The sequence below is a fragment of the Lepisma saccharinum genome, chromosome 13 (genome assembly GCF_977018435.1).
Source record: "Lepisma saccharinum chromosome 13, izLepSacc3.1, whole genome shotgun sequence".
Taxonomy (NCBI): Eukaryota; Metazoa; Arthropoda; class Insecta; order Zygentoma; family Lepismatidae; genus Lepisma; species Lepisma saccharinum.
The window spans coordinates 85978825-86000691 of record NC_139241.1 but is presented as its reverse complement, the minus strand read 5'-3'; the positions used below and the strand labels follow the sequence as shown (position 1 = coordinate 86000691).

The window sequence follows — 21867 nt, the reverse complement described above, 5'->3', positions numbered from 1 at the left end:
GTAGAACACGGAAAAGGAAAAGTTCAGCTGAGACTGGATTCAATGTGACCCTATCCTATGTTGGAAAATAACGAGCAAGTGAAATTCCTGAAGTAATGAGCAATCTTACCATTGTAGAGCAGAAGGAGAGGCAGTAACACGGTCATCCACTTTTGCTCGATCGACCAATCGCACATGGAGTACATTCGAAGAGTGTGAGCAAACCAACACTGCAAAACAAGTGAAATACACATTATTAGACTTCCAAGGGCTATTTTGTTCAGTCAACAGTTTTGCGAGATTTCAGTACAGAAATATGTTTCAGAGTGGTGCAATTGTTACATGAAAGTTGGTGGCAGCTTGTGGTTTGAAACACTACCCTGAGGGGTTCACAGCAAAAGTGGCGTAACTCCATTCAAGACAGTCTTGAGAAAAAAGCATATTTAGATAACTTAGTACTATGTTCAGCTGTTGGAGCACAGACACGGTGGCGCCTCTATGAGCAGAATGTGAAACTTAGGAGATACTTACTTCTAGCACTGCAATATTGATACTTCACAGTCCTAAGTTATACATGGAACTTCATTTCCATGAAAAGTAGAGTTACACCACTTGCACTCTGGTCTGAACCCCTCATATATTGATAATCAATTTTTTTTCGTCTAAAACCTGAAGGCCAGTTGTTTATCTGTGGGAGAGGCCCACATTGGCCCCCTTTCAACATCACAGATTTTCTTTCTGGATATGCTTTTGCACAAACTTGGTAAATCCTTTTAAATACAGGTCTATTAGTGATTACTAGTTTACACTTACCTACTGCTAACAATAGCAACTTAAATACACAATTTATAAGCAGAAGGAATAGAAAAAGGACTCACTGTGACAGCGAATGTTCCAAAAAGGAAAATGAAACGGAACCAGATTTCAACTTGCGTGAAGGCAGGATTGTAACTCTTGAACTGAAACAATGAAATGGAAATAGATTTAGTATAAACATTGGAATGCACATAGGATATATACAGTCCCGTGCGAATTAATCGGAACAAGATATTTTTATGCATGATAGAGTCTCAAACTTGACTATAGTTTCATGATGATGAATCTATGACAAATCGTGTAGTACAAATTATATAACAGAAATAAGAACATATTAGCTATTAAGAAATATTACGAATATGTAATTTAATGTTTCTGAATAGTGTAATTGATGAATTAGGGTATAAGTACAAAAAATACATAAACTGTGTAGTTATTGTCGTATTTCAATTAATTCTCACGGGACTGTACATGTGTGTGAATTCGCCCACTAATAAATGTATGAACGTTCAGAAAATATTTCAACTAAAGTAGGCCAATCAGAAATGAGGTCTACAGTCCCATGCAAATTAATTGAAATACGACAATAACTACACATGTTATGTATTTTTTTGTACTTATACCCTAACTCATCAAATACACTATTCAGAAACAATAAATTACATATTCGTAATATTTCTTAATAGCTAATATGTTCTTCTTTCTGTTATATAATTTGTATTACATGATTTGTCATAGATTCATCATCATGAAACCATAGTCAAGTTTGAGACTCCATCATGCATAAAAATATCTTGTTCCGATTAATTCGCACGGGACTGTATATATTGAAATATATTTATATCTTTCATAATTCAATTGAAAATTCAATTCAAAACCTACAGAATATATACCGGTAAATAGTAAAATGATTAATGCCAAGACATGTACCTTTAACAAAGTTCTGAATTTTCGAACCCAGCTTGGTTTTTCATTAGGGGTAGCAAAGCAATCAGCATTACATGTGGGCAGTGTGGTATTTAAGAAATTTCCAGGGGGGGGGGAATTCTACTGACTGTGAGAGAGCATGAGATAATGATTTATATGCTGTATATGTGTGTGTATATAGCTATATACACATATGTTTGTGGCCACTAGAGGAGAGGGGTTGTGGGGGTGTATCTCAACAAGTTTAAATGGTAAATGGAGTCACTCCACACTTCGTCTTATGCCACTCAACTTTTTCTTTAAAAAAAAAAAGCTTTGAACAAAACATAATTAATTGCTAAAAATTGCCGATTTAAATTTGTATCTTCACAGAAGAAAAAGACCATGTCCAATTTATGATCAAAACAGCTAATCGGGACTGGGCTTACAATTTTTAAAGTGAGATTTCGACTCCCATCCCCAGAAATCTATAGTCTGGACCTAACTTTTGGGGATCTGAATCAAACATGGACATAACTTTAGGGGGGGTAGAATCAAAAAGTTTTCTACCACATAAAAATAGAGACCAAGACTACTTTGTTAAATTACGGTTACATTTGCGAAATCATAAAAATTACTCATTAGCTTGCTTCTCAGGTTCCAGGAAGTTAACATAAGTTCCATTAGCTTGTTAATTCTGAAAATTTGTTAAATGGTCGAGTGCCCCTGCTCCTTGAATACAAGACAATAGCGATTACCACTATTATATATCTAACGCCGATCATTTTGTACGTAATTTCATAATCAATTGTTGTTATGGAAGTGATCAAGAGAATGAATTCAATATCAATTCTTCTGTACTTTTAGTCATGTACTTTTATAAATGTGTTTAGCTTGCTGCAAAATTACAAACTTACCAAATTGACAACACATGCTCAAACTGAAAAATATTTCCAACAAAGGATATCACATTCCAACTCGCCAATTTGTTTTAGTTTGATTTTACTTCACTTTTCTGCCACTTTTGGCTAATTGCGAAGATGGGATGAGTGATGATATGATGAAATTAATGAATGGACACTCCCAAACACCCATGCTCAGGCTGGGATTCCAACCTGGGACCCTTGGCGTTGTAGCACAATGTGGTAATCACTCCGCCACGGGGACCGGCTCATCTGTTTTAATTCAGTGATGTTGAAAGATAATGTACGTGTAACATCACTAGATACATCAAGCCATGGCCGTGTAATTTTTCATTTCTTAAATTTTTCACAGGCAACCAACAATCAAAAGGAACTCACCACTTTAATACTCTTGCCTTCTTGTGCAGATCCACTTGCAAATTTTCAGAATGCATCCTTTGGCCAATACAGCTTTCACTGCCACCAGATTTAGTTAATTTTGAAGGCATATTCCTGATATTGCAGAGTCTGGAACTCGTGATGCTAACTTTTTCACTCGTGATGCTAACTTTTTCCACTAACATTCTAGCTTCACAAAGAAATCTAGTTCATTGTTCTAAAAAAAGAGCACACTTGTTCTTTAAAAAATAACTTTGTAAAGGGCTATCCCTCCCAAGTCAAAAAATCCATGTAGTCCATGATGAAAGTTGTGCGAATTACTCACAACTTTAATATATATATATATATATTATTAACTTATGTTTTGCGAGTATCGAGGTAACTCCTGCGACGTTTCGGGATGCAACTGCTCCCTTCTTCAGGCTGCTCACATTTAGGTTATGTGTAAATCATAACCACGTCGAACTCTCCATAGGTACAGGATATAGGATTGGTAAAAGGTGTGTGGTTAAAAAACAAGAAAAATCTAAAACCCATTACAGGTGCACGCCAAACTACCATGCCATTTTCCCAATTAGAAACTGCTCCTTGGAATGTTAAAAATTTAAAACTGTGAATAGCCACGGTCCGTGTGTGCTGCAATACTCCTACGTAAAGTTTTAACATTCCAAGGAGCAGTTTCTAATTGGAAAAATGGCATGGTAGTTTGACATGAACCTGTAATGGGTTTTAGATTTTTATTGTTTTTCAACCATACACCTTTTACCAATCCTATATCCTGTACCTATGGAGAGTTTGACGTGGTTATGTTTTATACATAACCTAAACGTGAGCAGCCTGAAGAAGGGGGCAGTTGTGTGTGTATGTATATAAAACTCCATGTAGGCTAGCTTTGTGCACTATTGTTCCACTCATACAAATACAGACGTTCTATGGTGACAAGTTTGAGTCACATGACAACTGAAACTCATTTGTAACTTTCACATTGATTGAGGAGGCATTTTCTTGCCAAATTCCGTGGACAAAGAAGGGAAGAGGGGAGGTGGTCTTGAACCCTGGCCACTTGTTTGACAGTTCCAGGAATGGAGCAGCGCTTGAGGCCACATCTGTGTTTGCCTATTAGAGCTTCCAGTTGTCTGACAGAAAATGTCGCAATTGAATGGCGAAGTGGGAAAAAGTAAGTAAATTGCCAATAATTTATTGTTTCCCCCCCAAGTATTGTTCCCCCAGGGATAAAATTTATGAAGCAGAGAGGGGGGACACAAGAATCCAGAGGAGGGAATTCCTCCCATCCCTCCCTACAAATACCACACTGCATGTGGGTTAAAAGAGTTAATTGACTAAAAAAGTATGTTAATATATCCAGGCCTGATCATTACATCAAAATGTGTAATCTGAATACTATTACTGATTTTTAGCATGCCTAACAATGGAACTTACGTAAAAAGTTACATCCTTGATAGTGTACGTTTGGTGGAAGATCTCCAGCCCATAGAACTGGATGGTGAGGATGTAGTGGGTGTAGTCAAGGAAGCCGAGGTGCAGCACGATCAGCTCGTCACACGTCTTTTTCTGGCAATGCAGGTGGCGAGATCTGAAATGCAGGAACTTACGTTGATTTCTTTCATTTCTGGATGGGAGGTGCATGCAGAAAACTTAGCATTACACTTATGGGAGCATTATTTTACTTGTTCTCTTGGGAATAACACACTTCGGATAGCACAGAAGAACACACAAATGGAAAGAGAACAGGTTAAAGATTTCATTGGCAGTTGAAAAAGTCGAAACTTCCATTTTATTAGCCGTAACTTGAAGTTGTTGAGTTTTTATTTTCTCCCATAAGGAATACATGGGATTCTGAAAATTCTTATTAATCATATTATTCAAACATCATTTCTACCTTATTAACTTTAAGAAACGCTTGCACTTGCAATATGGAGAGAAATTCATACTCTCTTGTTGAGAGTTTCTTTTCAGTAGAAGTGCTAATTCAGAGGATGTTGAAATAAATGCACACCTGGTGAGACTCTCCCTCTTCCTCTTAATCAGTGTAGAAACAACATATTTGAGTTAACGATAATAACAATGTATTTTGAACAATGTCACGAGAGGGAGGGGGGATCGATTCCCCCTTCCCATGGATTCATTTTTACTTACTCTTTAGATTGTAGATATTACCTGTTGTGTGCCAGATCACTCGGAAGGACAGTCGCCAGCTTGTGGTCCGAAGTGAGTCCTTGGATGGTGATACTTACGTGGAACACTTTGTCATAGGTTTCATCTGCAACGGGAAAGGGACATTTATTCAAGTAATCATTAGGTAGCAGATTTATAAGCACTAAAAATCTCTCGTGTAGGCAGGAAAATTGTAATGATGAGATTATTCCTTGATCCTTTTTATGTTATAAATTACATATCTGTGTGTACCTGAATATTTAATTCTTGGCTGTTGGGGATATGTTGCTGGACAGCTGACCAGTGGAAATCTCCAGTAACAGGTTTTAGGTCATTCGGTCCCGCTAAATAGGAAGGGATCAGAGCAGTGGGTCTCGGATGTTTGGCGAAGTACTGTGAGGTGAAGACGTATCTTTTTTCTCGAAGGGAGTGGCTGGGAGAGTCTTCTTATAACAATAAACCAATGAGGATTTTAACTTTCTTTCTATATTACACACACTTGTTCTTTTCACATCTGGGTACACAAACACACACACCTTCAGTCACCTTTTTTGGTACCAAAGGGTTACGTTTTTTATTCCTTCAAGTCAATGGCTACACGAGTCTACACACTCTCTTCGGGATGGGAGACAGGGCACACCGAGATGGGGATTTTCTGATTGCAAGCGGCCAAGTTTAACTTCTTCCACAGTAAAAGGTGAGAGGTGTAAATCACCGCAAATATTCAAAATAATCCAGTACAAAATACACAGTACACATGAAATTGTTGTTTCAATCCTCCTACTTTTGGCCGACTGTCACAAGGAGGATGAAGAGACACTCGTAAAGGAATATCCAAGCTCAGGTCAGTCTGGTTGGAATCGAAGAATGGGTCACCAAGCTTTATCTTCCCTTGAGTTCTGAAGTGAAGGAAAGCAGAAGAGAGGTAGGGAGGAAAAATGGACTATTTTTAACAGTAGTAATATATATTAACAGGTAGAGTTAACGAATATTGTGAATTTGACAAATTCTCAGTTCAAATTAATTATTGAGTGCAAAATTTTCAAATGTATAATGAATGTGTTTTTCTTAATGCAAATTATGTAATTCTCAAATGCAGAACATTTTGAGCATTTAGTGCCAGACTAGAATTGAGGACTAATGTAATGGAAGTAAAGGCCTCTACTTATAGTAATCTGATAATCTAAACTATCCAAACCTAACCTTAGCCTTGAAAACTATGTATAGTTTATACCAGATACAAATGGGATGAAAGCATTGGATAAAATGAAAACAAAAAGGATATTGAGGAATGAAAGAATGCAAGACAACATTTGCTGTAATAAACCTCACCATCTATGTTTCCTGTCAGCACTTTGGCGATGACCCACAGTTGCTGGCTGTACGTTGTCATCTCGGGGCTCTTCATTTTGAAAGGCCCTGTAGCCATTTCGCTCCCGTTCAGCTTCGGCTTCAGTTCGGATGCTCGTTGCTCTGTCGTGGTTGTGATCGGAGGACCTTCGGAAGAGAATAGAATTACATGATTGTCATGCAGGGCCTGACTGGGACACAGAGCAAGAGCCCTGGGCACCCTCTGACAATGGTGCCCTGCTTCTCTTAGGCCACCAAATAGATGCATACCCTTGCTATAAGCTTAGTTCATTGCATTATCATTGACAGATGAAACTTCTCCATGCTCCTTGCCTTCATCAATCATCAATAAAATGACTGAACATACAATTCAAATTTGTATTTTTCTTCCACAGATGGTAGGACACATCACATACAGCTAAAAGTCTGAAAGATTTGAAGACAGAACAGTGTATAATTACATTATTATTAATATTATTAATAATAATAATTTCCAGTTCACGAGGCTTGTCCAGAAAGTAAAGATACAAACCAAAAATAAGATATAAAATAAATGTATTGCTCGCAACTAAAGTTACACTTGATACACTGATACAGAGGCTATTTCTCCACATAAATGCCACCATTGTCCAAACAATTGTTCAGACGCGGAACAAGTTTTTGTATCCCTGAATCGTAGAAATCCGCCGCCTGCATCTGGAACCAAGTTGTGACTTCTTCCCTGACTTCTTCGTCGTCGGCAAAGTGTTTTCCACCAAGATTTTTCTTGAGGTACAGGAACAGGTGGTAGTCGCTGGGTGCAAGGTCGGAGCTGTATGGCGGATGGAGAAGGACCTCCCATTGAAAGCAAGCAAGCAGATCCTTGGTGACATTCGCTGCATGGGGGCGGGCGTTGTCATGAATAAAGCGGATTCCACTGACAACTTGCCTCTCCGTTTGTTTTGACGGCCTCCCACTTCTCTCTTCACGGCACCATTTCACCACATTTTGACGATTCATTACATTCTCGTACACAGTCACAATTTCTCTGTGGATCTCCGATGGACGCTTTCCTTGTGCCTGCAAAAACCTGATCACGGCGTGCACTTCGCACTTGGCGGGATTCAGAATCGTCGCTGCCATTTCCAACGCGTGTTCCTCGCGCAAGACTCAGCGCAGCACTGTCGACTCACTCCCAATCCTCATCGTATGGATCACGGTTACTGCCAGCGTTGCCAACTTTCGTACACATTTTTCCCCTAACGTGCAACTGTGTTTGTATCTTTACTTTCCGGACAAGCCTCATACATTCAACTTTTCCAAATGAACATTTTCTCCAGTAGCAAAAGAACATTTTGCTTTTGAGGGGGTACAAAGCCTGCAATGTTTCAACGGTTTCTTCGTTCACCAAAAACGGCAAGGTCAAGAATGTTTGTATCATCATGAAGGAGAAAACACAGCAAAGTTCCAGTTTTCTGTTTTGAGTCCACCTTATGCACAGATACTCTAATTGAAACTGGACCTACAGTTTAAAGTGGGATCTGAACAACTATGTGCCTCCACTGGGTATTGAATAGGGGCCCCTTGATGCCATCAACGAGGTTCAAAAACCAAACACAGCAAAAGCACGGAAGTAATATTTAATATTGTTGAATTTTTGACAATGAAGCAGGGAGGAAAAGATATGAATATGGCAACACCCAGATATAGCCAGGCACGGGTGAAGGGAGAGCAAGAGAACAAAACAAATGACTGTCCACTTTAGTTTCCAAGCTTCATGCTTGTTTTTTTCTGACTTTATGCTGTTAAATATCCTAATCTTCTCCTGGAAGATCCATTGACTGAGGTCCAGCCCGCAAACCACTATCACTCGCATTCCACACAACTTGACTCGCAACTCTGTGCTGGTTGCAGACCTACAGAAAAGAGGCGATGTTAGTGGGCCAAACAGTTTGGCTGTGGGCAGTGGCAAGACCAGGGATCATTTATAACCCTTTCTTTAGCCCAGTGTATTTCTAAAAAGGAATGTCAAAGGTAGGAAAATATGGCAAAAAGAGGACTGACTACTTCAAAAAGTACACTCTGCCTTTCACACCGCTGGCTGTGGGGAGTTTGGTTTGCTTTCAACTGACTCGCCTTCAACTAAAATGTTTCTTAAGTATCTCTACTGGTTCAGAAAATGAAGAGAATCAAAGTACTTGTAATTAGCATTGGAAATAATAAGCGTCATCTACCTGCTAATCCTATGAATACTGCCAGTCCGAAGCAAGCAAAGAAGGCAACAAACACCATGACGAATTCTCTCTTGTGCATCGAGTACAGTCGCATCTGGAGAGATCTGTGAAGGAAATGTTTGATCAACATAATGCGATTCAAAATTATTGTCAGGAAACAACAAAATAAAACTAACTGCAGAAAAAGTAATTTGTGTCTTGGAGATTAGTCAACTGTAGAGGAAAGTCAATAAAATAAATTCCTTCACAAAAAATACATTCAGCATATAGGGCATCTTCACTTGGCACAACAGTTCAGGAAACCCAATTATTGATGCATGTTGGTTTAGGGAACGACACTATCAATAATAACAACCTCAACAGAAAGAAATATATGTTTGGAATCGTTATTCTATCTACAGTGGCTTGTCGTGACTTTTTCAAAAGTGTTACCGGTCACGGTCATCAGACGTTATCATCTCCACTGTACCCCCCCCCCCCAAAAAAAGTGCCTTTGATCTGGATTTTTGTTCATTTCGTTCTTTTTTTTTTGCAATCTGCTCAGTGATTTATTTAGCCACAATCACTCCTAGAAAGAACTACCACTCATGAGAGAGTTACCGCGAAAATCCAGTGAATAGTAGTCGAACCTTGTCAACCATCTCTGTTTTTTTGCAAAGAGGTCAGTTTGACGTTTCTGCAGTGAGCAGACGACAGAATTCCCCTCCTCCAGCGGTGGAAGGGAAGTCCAGATGTACATTCTACTGTTGCCAACTTAGTTTTTTGGAGCAAGGTATGTCCAAATCACAAATCGCATCAAGTACTTATATTTTCATCTATTACGTATATGGTTTCAGTTGTTATTAAATCCAGCTTTGGTTTTGCAGTCTAGCTCTTGTTGCTTCAGAGAAATAGTATCCCCATTTTAGGCAGGATTTAACTTTTTTCTGGAAATCCCATGTGACAACACTTCCTGATCCGGTAGGCCACAGCGGCAACAGGGCCCCTAAACAGGCATATGAATAACCCCGTAGCACACTTGCCTACTCAAGTCTTTCCCCACTGTTCCCTTGCATTGGCACCCTTTCTTCCTGTTGCCTCTTGAGGGTAGCGGAACGGCCTGTCTCTTTGCTTTTGTCGGCTGCAGAAGAAATGTCCTCTGCAATATACACTCAACTCAGATAACTTATTTAACAATGTTGTTATTTTATTAAGAAAAAAACTTTTTAATTTCTTTACATTTTTCTGTTACCTGTGGTAACACCGGTTACTTGCACGCCACACGTCTGTCTATCTACAATAATGACAAAACAGTAAAACTTTACGCATCCTTCAAGTATGAATTATATAGTAGTTCTATGCACACACAAAAGTATTGAAATCACCCAAAAACAAAAATCTCTCTCTATGCATAGAAAACCATTACCAACACTCATTTCGCTCCTCGCACAGTATCTTAGGAGCCTAAAGAATAGAGTTGCCTTGATACTGAAAAGTGGCAGCACTCCTCGGCTGTGAAATAGGGGTGTGTCGGTTTAGGAGCCCTATGTCAGTTTTGGTGACTTTCCTCTACACCTTTCTACATAGTGATGTAAGAAATCTCTTTATGATCACATCCAAACATCATGAATAAATGAAAGAATGACAAAAAATTTACACGCACAACACTTAATATATTTTCAATTTTATTTTCATTCAACTTGGAACCAGCAACATTCCAAATCAGAAGATACTACTGATTTACAGTTAGTTTAAGATGTTTTGGTGGTTGATCACTTAATTTTAGATAAAGCAGCAAATCACATGATCACCCTAATTTATGTTTTTTTATGACTACAAGAAATATTTTTAAAGGGTGGTGACATAAAATTGAACATCAAGGGATTCAACTGACTGGTTCACCCCTCCCCTTCACAATGCCCATGAACATTGTTTATAGGGAAAAGGAATCACTGTACAGACTTCCTTCAGTCCAAGAGAATATACCGTTGGTTCTGTCTTTGGCTCAGTCACTTACCTTTCACATCGGTCATGGTGGTAAGCGGGTGCTATGTACTTGTTGAACTCGCTGAACAGGTCACTGAACTGAGACAATGTGTTCCTTATCTTCAGGCTCCAACCAGCGGAAGGCATGTGGTAGGAATAGCCGAGGCCACCGTCTCCTTTGTTGGCGTTATTCATGTTGAAATACATGCGAGGCGATGCTCACTTGTCAAGCAGCAGGACTTCTGGGCTAACAAACAAAAGTTCTCAGTTTACACAAACTCCTTTCAACTGGAATGTCCTTCGTAGATTCTTTGTTGAAGTTGACATATTTTCTGAATAGTTGTCTTCCTGAAAAATAAAAAGTACATCTGTAGACAAATCAAAGATATTCTGATACATGCAAAGCAACATAATGCATATTAATATTTAAAATAGTACTTCACTATCTTGATAAATGCAGAACTGGAGGATTCATTTGCCGAGATGAAGCATTTTGTCCATGTGAAGTTACACTGGGGAACAATGCACTACACAAAACAGATGTGATACATTATAACACCATTAAGCCTTGTTTCCATGATATGACAAACTCAATATGCTGACCAAGGCAGTCATTTATTTTATTATAAAGCATAAACTAAACGTAACGTTTCAACCTTCTAGCAAGGTCTTCTTCAGACTCTGCACCAAGTACAAATGTAACAATATACAAAAACAGGATGATATATATACACAAACATTACTCCCTCCATACTATTAGAAAGTTGTTCTGGAACATTCTAGCAGGTGGCTTTCCCTTGTCAACTAAACTTTCACCTAAAAGGCTAAACATATTTACTTCCATATAGAATGTGGTTGGACTCTATCTCACGCTCTTTTTCCTTCATTTTTCTTCCTTCTTCTCTCCTCTTTCTCTCTTGTCCTTTCCACTGTTTCTAACACCTTCTTCCATTCTTTATTTAACTTCAGCCCCCATTCCAGTTCATTCTGTCTTCTTCACCTTTCTTCTCCATTTCCTTGGCACCTTCCACTTTCTCACTAGTACTCTCTTCTCCCTTCCTATCTGCTTAGCCTCATCACACTCTATGCCATGTCCTGTTTCTCTCGTGTGTTTAAATATCGCATTGTTGTCCCTATGTTGTTTCAACCTGTCTTTCAGCTGAAAGACCATACAAAGGTAGTCTTCCCGATGGCTTGGTGTTATGTCGTCAGCCTTGTGATCAAGGGGACTTGGGTTCGATACCCTGTGGAGGCACAAAGTGGTTCAGATGGATCCCACTTTAAACTGTAGGTCCACTCCGGATTTTCCTATCTGTGCATAAAGTGTACTAAAAAGAAAATCTCCAATCAAACAACATTACAAAGGATTGTGCTGGCCGTAGGTTCAGATGCCAGAGCCTCATTGGTCTCCATGACTGAAGTTGCTGAAGTGAAGTACGTGGAAATGAGGTTTACATTTGGGAGTGTTCAGAAGAACATCATAACATACGTGTATACTTGTTATTAGTTATTACAGCCGAAATGTCTGCTTTCAAGAAAGTAAAAATCTGTAAAAACAGAAGACGGACTAGAGAAGTTATAGTATATGTGGGGGAAATGCATTCTCTAAAACACATAAGACAGTTTTGTACAGTGCTGCTGTGAGCAGAAAGTTTGATTGAGAATAAAGATGTATGATTTATCTGCTGAAAAATGTCATCGCATGTGTCGAGGCAATTTCACTAATATCAAGTCCTTAAGAAGAATAGAAGCAGATGCTTCATCCTCCCATTTGTTTTCTGAAAGTCATCCTTGCTCATCAATGAATGCCGAGAAACCCTTGAAACGTACACTCACAGATGAACACATCGTATACATCAAGAATTGTTTTGTGTGAGAAAGAAAGGAAATACAAGAGAAGGTTCCTGAGCTGGGAATTGATAAGATATTGCATGCCACTGCAATTGAGAGAAGAGTGGAAAAATCATCGCAATCAAATTAAGGGAGATCTTAGGTGCAGAAGAATGTTATTTAAATCTTATTACTTTGCCTACACAAAATTCAGATCAGATAAACCTGAAAATATTGGTGAAAGTAATTAAGCAAGAAAATCGGCATGTAAAACCTATGGGATATATTATATCCGAGAAATTTGAGGGTTGAACCTCAAAGTTACTTCCTTTCAAAACAATTAAGGATGATGATAATCAAATATAAGAGTCTGCCGAGAAAAGTTTTAGTTTGTACCAAGAATTTGGTTCCTCCTAATGTATTCCAGCATTGACAGTGCGATAGGTGATCTGACTTAGGATTTGCTACTTGTAAACTATCTGAGGACGTAAATCATATTAGAAGCAGCTCTTGAAATGGAAATATGTTAGCTGAGGGGATGCTTCTATAGAATGAGGTAACTGGGGAGATGATTTGCAAAAATTTCGCTAGCTTTGGGGATACCATTCCCAAGCATCCCCCCTAACTTTGAGCACTGATTAGAAGAGCACATTTTGGCTAAGGTAGGGGGAAACCCTATTCATGGAGCTGCTAAACACATAAAGGAAGACGCGAAAGATGTAGAAAAACCCCATCATCATCTCACGAGCTTTACATGAATTGCGTAGTCATACTTCCTAGCAAGATTACCTGGAACATTTTAGATATTTGCAATTTTAAATCACCTAAGCTAGAAATGTAACTACACTAAAGTTTTAGAAATAGATACAGCGCTGTGTATAGAACAATTGCCCACAATTTTTTCGAAGTATGTAATCTTGCATAAAACTGATATTGCAATATTTACTTGCTTTCTCCGGATAACTGTAGTACTAGACCTTTGTGGCAAGTAGATGACATTTTTTTGGCAATAATTATATTGACACGATAGGAAGTGCCAGCCTCACTTAATGTTTCCTCTATATGGTGTACACTGTCAGAGACATGAATGCTGCTTGTTTGTCACACGAAACACAATTCTTGATGTATACGATGTGTCCATCTGTGAGCGTACGTTTCAAGGGTTTCTCAGCATGCTTTGATGAGCAAGGACGACTTTCAGAAAACAAATGGGAGGATGAAGCATCTGCTTCTATTCTTCTTAAGGACTTGATAGTCAAATTGGCTCGACACATGCGATGACATTTTTCAGCAGATAAATCATACATCTTTATTCTCAATCAAACTTTCTGCTCACAGCAGCACTGTACAAAACTGTCTTATGTGTTTTAGAGAATGCATTTCCCCCACATATACTATAACTTTTCTAGTCCGTCTTCTGTTTTTACAAATTTTTACTTTCTTGAAAGCAGACATTTCGGCTGTAATAACTAATAACGAGTATACACGTATGTTATGATGTTCTTCTGAACACTCCCAAATGTAAACCTCATTTCCACGTACTTCACTTCAGCAACTTCAGTCGTGGAGACCAATGAGGCTCTGGCATCTGAACCTACGGCCAGCACAATCTTTTGTAATGTTGTTTGATTGGAGATTTTCTTTTTAAGTACACTTTATGCACAGATAGGAAAATCCGGAGTGGACCTACAGTTTAAAGTGGGATCCATCCGAACCACTTTGTGCCTCCACAGGGTATTGAACCCGGGTCCCCTTAATCACAAGGCAACGACATTACACTAAGCCATCGAGGAGGCTACCTTTGTATGGTTGTATGTATAGTCTCCTGTGTATTGCTCATAGGAATATATGTGCTGAGTGCTCCAGTACTGCCTCGGTTTTTACCCTTGGTAAGGAGATTTTAGAGACACGCATGGTGATTTTTTATACATTGTAAGGGACTTGACCTCGTATAATATGACGAGTAAAAATAGCCTAAGTGCTGACGCATACAAAATTTTAATTTCAATCAATCAGTAACATTCTTCCATGAACATAGGCAACAATTAAACAAAATTAGTGGCTAGTTAATACTACAACAACAAAAACAACTATTATTATTATTATTATCATCATCATTGTTAATAATAATAACAATACTAATATAAATTATTATGATTATTATTATATGTGATTGTATGTATATAACAATAATTTACTATTCAATAGTCAATATCACTTACAATACCTGTAATTAAATAGGACTAAGGGCACATGCTGCTATAGAAGAATTCGATGCACACACTACATAATTCATTTGTTTTATATGAATTCTAAGATGAAAACCAACAAGTGTAATATGTCAAATTAAAGATAAGCGTTTACGCTACAATGTTTGTTTGGAACATTTTCTTCTCAGATGCCTAGATTATTAATAAATTAATGATAAATATAAAATAAATAGTAAAAAATACGATTATTTTTATTACTAATCCGTGATTAGCGTTTACGCTACAATGTTTGTTTGGAACATTTTCTTCTCAGATGCCTAGAATATTAATAAATTAATGATAAATATAAAATAAATAGTAAAAAATACGATTATTTTTATTACTAATCCGTGATTAACTACTTAACGGTTGCTCCTATCGAAAACCTAAAGATAACATTAAATATAGAAGATATATTAATCTTTCATTTTAAAAAAATTTCGTTGAGATCGGGCCATAGGTTTCAGAGATATAGTCATTTTTTCAAATGTCAACATCCGTCATCTTGGATTGGCCGCCATTTCTATTAGCTACCACTTTGAGATGGCAATCATTGTTTTTTGGCATCCAATCATAACCATTTAACTGTGGTATAAAGGCAAATTAGTACCCCCAAATTATACCGAATTCTTGATTTTGGCCACTTGGCCCATATACTATATTGGAAGGCAAGGATTGAGATGACACTGCTTTGAAGGACAGATACAAAGATTTATGCACTCTACTTATGATGATATGCATAAAATATTAATCGGGAACGTTTGTTTTCGACGATTGGATCTAACTTTTATATTTTTCTATTCAATAAATATTTAATTCTTTCTTTATTTGACATTCATTTTCTTACATAAATTTTGTCGATCTTAACTACAAGTAAGCTAGATAAGGAATACATGTTGTTTTGTCTCTTATTCTTATGCCGTATTTTACATATTCATGTAATAACAGCACTACAGCATTAATTAATTTACATATTTAATTATTATTATTTTAATTTAATTAAATATAATTATTATCATTATTAGAATTCTAATATTACTATTAGTGAGAAACTTGGTCAGATCCCCCGAAATGTACCTGTGATTAACCTATTTAGTACTGAACTTTTCCTTTCTATTATTTGGCAGTTTGGAAATAATATTTATTATTCATTTATTCTATGTTGCTATAATGTTTTTTCTGTTAGTTTAGATTTAACAATGTCGTCCCTCTTGGTAATACCATAGCTATGGTAATACTTAGGCAAGGCTTTTGGAGGGATATATGCGCCTGAATTCCACTTTTTGAAAATCCTTCATTACAATAGTTTGACGTTGGTAGTACGTGGGATGCAAATCCGAAACATGTAATTCAAATACTCGATCTTTCTCTCCGCCAGTAGCGAACGCTCTTCAAAAGAGAGGTGCCGGCAATTACAAAACACTTCATATTTCACTACGCTGAGAACAAAGTTTAATACCAGCTGACCGCGCACCCCCAAACAGTGGTAGCGTGTGCTGGATATACGAAGTGTTCGTCACTGCTCTCCGCTGTAAAGTTTTAGATTTGAGATTTCTCTTCAGAACCATTTGAACTCTTGCCATTTTTTTTTCTTATCCAACACCAAACTTCTTTTACACGAAAGCTCGCCGACCATTCTTACAAGAAATGGAAATAAATAATTTTTAATTATTACAAGAGCGTTCGCTGCTTTATCGGCTATAAACTCTCTACAATTCATTAAATGATCCTTCCACGCTTCAATTTCTTGACGTGCATCAAGTGCTGAAGAGTTAATAATACTGATTTTATTGTTATTATTATTGTGTATGTGCATATTTAACGTTACTTTTCATTTTCATTGTTGGTATCTTGAGATAAAATTGATATATTTTGTGTCCCGGAATTTTCGAATACCTTGCCGGCGTATAAAAAGCCCACCTATTTTTTTGTATACATTTTTGAGGATAAAGCTTTATCACTGAATTTGTAATTAATTTACAGTATTTCAAATATAAAGTAACATTAAGTCCACTTTCAACAAGTAACTTACCTAATCTATTTATAACTAGGAAGAATACATTTTAATCATCTCCGCCACACACAGCAGGGAAACAAAGAAATCGTCTAACTTAGAACACAGAAAATTTCCGGAAATAGAGGAATCAAAAACTGACTATCGGCGTATAAGAAGTACCCTATTTTTCACTTATTTCTAAAGAAAAAAAGCTCTTGTTATAAATACATACACACGTGGAGTACCCAAGGGGGGGGGTTGATGGGGTCATAACCCCCTTCCCCTTCTTTGGCAGAGCATTCCTAAAAAAAGAACTTCAAAGACAGGAAATGATGGTAAAATGAGGGCTGAGTAAAAAGTATAAGTAACCCCACTTTCGAAAATCCTGAGCACGCCACTGCATACAAAACTATATGAATCTCCTGCGTATACCGTAATGGTTGGCATGACACCCCCTCCCCCTTACCTCTGAGGAGAAATATTTAACTCTCACTTTGTTCATGGATCTTAAAACTTCGATAGCGGCATAATCTTTATGATTAAGAGTGAACAATAAGGTTTCAAAAGAATAACTTATCCTACCTGAATTACAACCTTCTGAAATGACACCTTGAAACGTCACACTGCTGTCCGCCTTTGAAACACATTATTGGTGGCTAACACATCGTCACTGATTAAGGGATTAATGATACCCCTTGCACACCTTCCACGGCACCGTCCACGTTACACTTTCGTCATGTCACACGGTGGACTCCGAGGGTATTTGTGGGAAAGTAATTTTCCTACGGAGAGGACTCGTGAACAGCCTGCAGTCGAAGAAATCGATTTCTTTGGACAAGGCTACTATTACGCAGGGGTTGAGTGAAACAGCTGGTTGGCGGGAAATGATTCCGTTTTTACAGCAACTCAGGGCCGGGTGTTAGGGTTCTGGGAATCAGGGTGCGAAATCACCGCAGATTGGTGGGGGGGAGCAGACAGACACATATAATTATGTCAAGTATTAAATAATATTATAAAATATTCAATGTATTATATCAACTGTTCTTCATTCCAAATTCGATTGCAAATTGAAGGTTTTAATATACTACTAATGTTATGATATGAACAATGATTTGCGTGACAGGGGGAGTGGCACAAATGAAGAAACATTGAGGAGAAAATAGTTTCTCACATAAAATTCACATCTAAAAGCTAATAGTGTTTTAGTTATTTATTTTTTGCGGCAGCTGATAAAAGGCGATGAGAAACAGAAGAAATGCGTTCTGGGGATAGCTGGGTTGAGTGTCCTTAGAGATGAGGCTCCTTGTTCTTCATTTTTGTGTGTTTTTTCAATATTATTCTCGCAACGTATATTACACTTCAAAACTAATTGTTTAATATCTTTTGTTGATTGAACAAAAACTATCCCCCCCTTAGAAAAGTTTCTGAGGATTTTAAGACAAGATTGTTGGTTAGTGTAATTACCCCCTGCCCCTCCCCCCGGTATTTCACACCCTGCAGGATTTGTGGATAGTGTGGCTGATAAGTTCAGTGGTCGTCAGTGGCGTCCAAGGTACATAGAGATTAGGTAAGTCATCCGAAAATTGCCGATCTTGCACGAACGCGTGACGTCACCGGAGAAGCAGTGAGCTCGGCTGAAGCAGACGGCCCCTAGCATTTATATGGTAGATTCAGAGAGCGAAAGTATATTATTACTTTTAGGAGGGGAAAAATATTAATTGTCATCCTCCAAGATGGTACTGAGGCATCCTTTTAATGATTAGTAACTTAATTGAAAACGCGCTACTTTTAAAAGGGGGCAAAGTACATGTGAAAGAATGTATTTTAAAGATCTATATTCCTGAAACTTTCTGACCGATGCGCTACAAAGAAAGTTGTGTGTTCTCTTTAGAATTTCATCATTTTACAAATCGTAATATAATTTTAACAAAAAAGGCACCCTAAAGAAGAATTAAAGAGTTTAAAAAATAATTGATTAATAGACTTAGTTTATTTTACTTCGCTTATCTGTCACATATGGCTAATCGCAAAGATGAGGATGCGTGATGATATGATGAAATTGAAGAAAGGAAACTAGACCCAGGCCCGGGCGGGGATTCGAACCTGGGGGCCCTTGGCATCGTGAAGCGTTGTGCTAACCACTTCCCCACGGAGGTAAGCATTACAAGGAAATAAACAGAACATGACAATCATATGGCATCTATGTTTTAATATGCGAGGAGGTTATTGAAGTAACAAATAATTATTACAAGACGTTGTGATGAAAATTATTAATATAGCTATCTGAAATACCGAGAGTTGACCTTGCAATCTCTAAATGTACTTTTAAGGTTACGCAAAACCTTTACTCAAAATTGCTAGTGTAAATTTATAAGCTATTAACATTTAAAACTTATTCCTGTTCGAAAAAAGAAACTGCCAAGTCAAATTAATATTTCGTATAAATACATATATTTTTCTTTCATGAGGGCAGTATTTGGAGGGGACGGTGGTTTGGGAAGGCTATAGCAACGGATCTCGATCTGCAAAGGGGCTTCCGGTGGGAAAACATTGCTATGAAATAGTCCAGAAGAAGGGGCGAAATGATTTTTTTTTTAAATGACTCAAGAATAGAAAGATATAAGTGGACATTTGACAAGCTTAGTCTAAAACTTACAACTGAAATCGTACGTGTGGGGGGGGGGGGGTGGCTACGTAAGGAAACACAGTGGAATATGATTCACAATACTAAAATTAAAATAAATATGTGGGAACAATAGAAATCAAAATATGTTGTAGCTAGAAGAGACAGAAGAGAAACGTGGAGAGTGCAGTGATATTTTACGGGAAGCTTTCACGTTTATTACACCCTTACATTTACATTCAATATTAAAAAGTTCTGCTTTTAGATCTCGCACAATGCCTTTTTCACAAAAATGGGCAATCCCGCATTTTTTATATCAATCTTGTCTTTTCGTTTACTTACGCAATTACCGACTGGGAAGCTGTGATATTTTAGATTTCTTCCGTTAGTTTTGTGATAATAGTTTTCACAGCTTTTTAATAGCATTAGGCATAATTTCAGTTGACAAGAACAAAATAATCTTATTTCAAAACAGAGCAAAAAAAAGAAATCCAACGCGCTTAAGTTAAAACTTCCTTACATTGGAAGCCTGGAGAGAACAAAACAGGGGTTCCTTCGTAACACGATTTCTTGAAAACCATTTTACACATTTGAATCACCTTTGTGATAAATTGATTAGAAAGGATGAATCTTAACAGTATAAGTTGTAACTTTTCCCCTGTTACTATATTTTAGAAGATATTCGTTGTCAAATATCTCAATATTTGCATAAGGAACTAGCCTTTTCCGTGCCGAGCTTCTCGACGATGACGTATGCATACACGGACAACTGCGCATACGATCTGCGCCGCCGAACGAGCACCCCCCTGAGTGGCGTCGATTGGGTTCCAAAACGGAGGGGGGCAAGGGCAGTTTAATTTCCCATGGCACGAAGGTTTAGCATAGTGCTGGGGCAACTGCCCGCCACAGGTTGTCGTTTTAATTAACGTAGTTCATTTGTACCTTTGGGTTAACCGCAACTGGGAGAGCTGTCGACTTGTAGCATGGAAGCCTCGTTGAAAGTTCCGAACTGGCTTCATTCATTTGGTTTATTTTACCTCGCTTTTCTGCCACTGTTCACTAATCGCGAAACAAAGTGGCATTTGCCTGGAGGTATTGAAGGAAATACCTCGGCCGTCTGTGTTTCATTGTTTCTGACGCTACTAAAAATGTTTACGAAGAACCAAAACCGAAAAAGGGTCGCGAAAGCAGTAATGTAAACAAGTATTTTTATGAAATGACGCTTTTCAAAAATCGATTTTAAGCACATATTCACTAAAATTGTTGCCCTTAACCATATCATTTCAATACGAATTAACACAAAACTTACCGCCACCTCAACTGTTCACAAAAATTGCCACAACTCAAGAATGATGTGAAAAAGTGTCGGGAGAAAACTTTGGGGTTTTGTCGTTCGTTTTAAGATTGTCTAGACGAAAAAACTTGCTCAATAATTAATGCACTTTTCCTGTGTGTTTTCTCCATGACTGATTGAATCTATATTATCGGCACGTAGGCTATTTTTGGGGATCAATACAAGAAATAAAATCGAGGACAGGAGCCGAGAAAATAATTATGTCTTAAAAATTCATAGGTTGAGTTGGGATTTTGTTTCAAGTCCACTTTTAAGCATGGCTAGGCTAATTGGGACTGGACCTACAGTATAACCCGGGACCCCTTGATTACAAGACTACGGCATCACCAGTACGCCACCGGAAAGGCAATTCATAGATTCCTTAACAAGAACTAGAACACGGGAATATACTGGCCGTGGGTCGAGGCGCCAGAGCCTCGTTGGCCTGGGCGCCTTCTCAGGACACAACTTACACGTCCGTAACTATTTAGGTAAAACCCCTACACAGAGACAGGTAGGACACAATCTAGGACAGTGGTTCTCAAACCGCAATACGCGTACCCCCACGGGTAGGCCTACACGAACGCGGTACGCGATCAGCTCGGAAGAGAAATGTCGAGAATTCCCACATGACATTTGTGCAGAACAGACTTTATATCTTTAACACTCAACAGGAAAATGTGTTTTGAAATAAAATACTAGTACGAAATCTACAGGGTGATTCAAAAAGGACTTTACAACTTTCAAAGCATATAGAAATTTATTCAGATAACTTACAGAGTCGGTTGAGGTGCCATTGCAAAGCAAAACACATCAAGATTTGACTCACGTAGTCCATTAGTACCGAACTCGCCCACCAGTAGCGCTGTCAGCTATGTTCTCGAAAATGGCTACTAATTCCTCAGTTCGACGAGGACGACCAAGATGGACGCCTTTACTATCAGTAAGATGGGGCACCACTTCACTACAAGGTAGAAGTCCGAGATTTTCTTGATACCCGATTCCCAGGTCGGTGGATTGGTCGTGCAGGTACAATTGCATGGCCACCTCGCTCCCCAGATTTGACCCGCTAGATTTTTTCTTGTGGGGTTTAATTCAAGATCTGTTTTTTGTACCACCTTTACCTGCTGA

General features: G+C 38.1%; 1 protein-coding gene across 1 annotated transcript in view; it reads right to left on the bottom strand.

The window, feature by feature from the left end:
• LOC145997498 (transmembrane protein 181) overlaps positions 1-17578 on the bottom strand; it is a 31518-nt gene extending 13940 nt beyond the window's left edge. Inside the window, exons 1-8 of the mRNA XM_083134615.1 lie at positions 17363-17578; positions 10737-11053; positions 8741-8844; positions 6510-6674; positions 5181-5283; positions 4443-4596; positions 858-938; positions 110-209 (exon numbers count right to left, since the gene is read on the bottom strand). Of these exons, the coding sequence (XP_082990741.1) occupies positions 110-209; positions 858-938; positions 4443-4596; positions 5181-5283; positions 6510-6674; positions 8741-8844; positions 10737-10912 (883 nt within the window). The 5' untranslated portion in view covers positions 10913-11053; positions 17363-17578. The remainder of the gene's footprint in view (positions 1-109; positions 210-857; positions 939-4442; positions 4597-5180; positions 5284-6509; positions 6675-8740; positions 8845-10736; positions 11054-17362) is intronic.
• Between the last annotated feature and the right edge of the window lie 4289 nt (positions 17579-21867).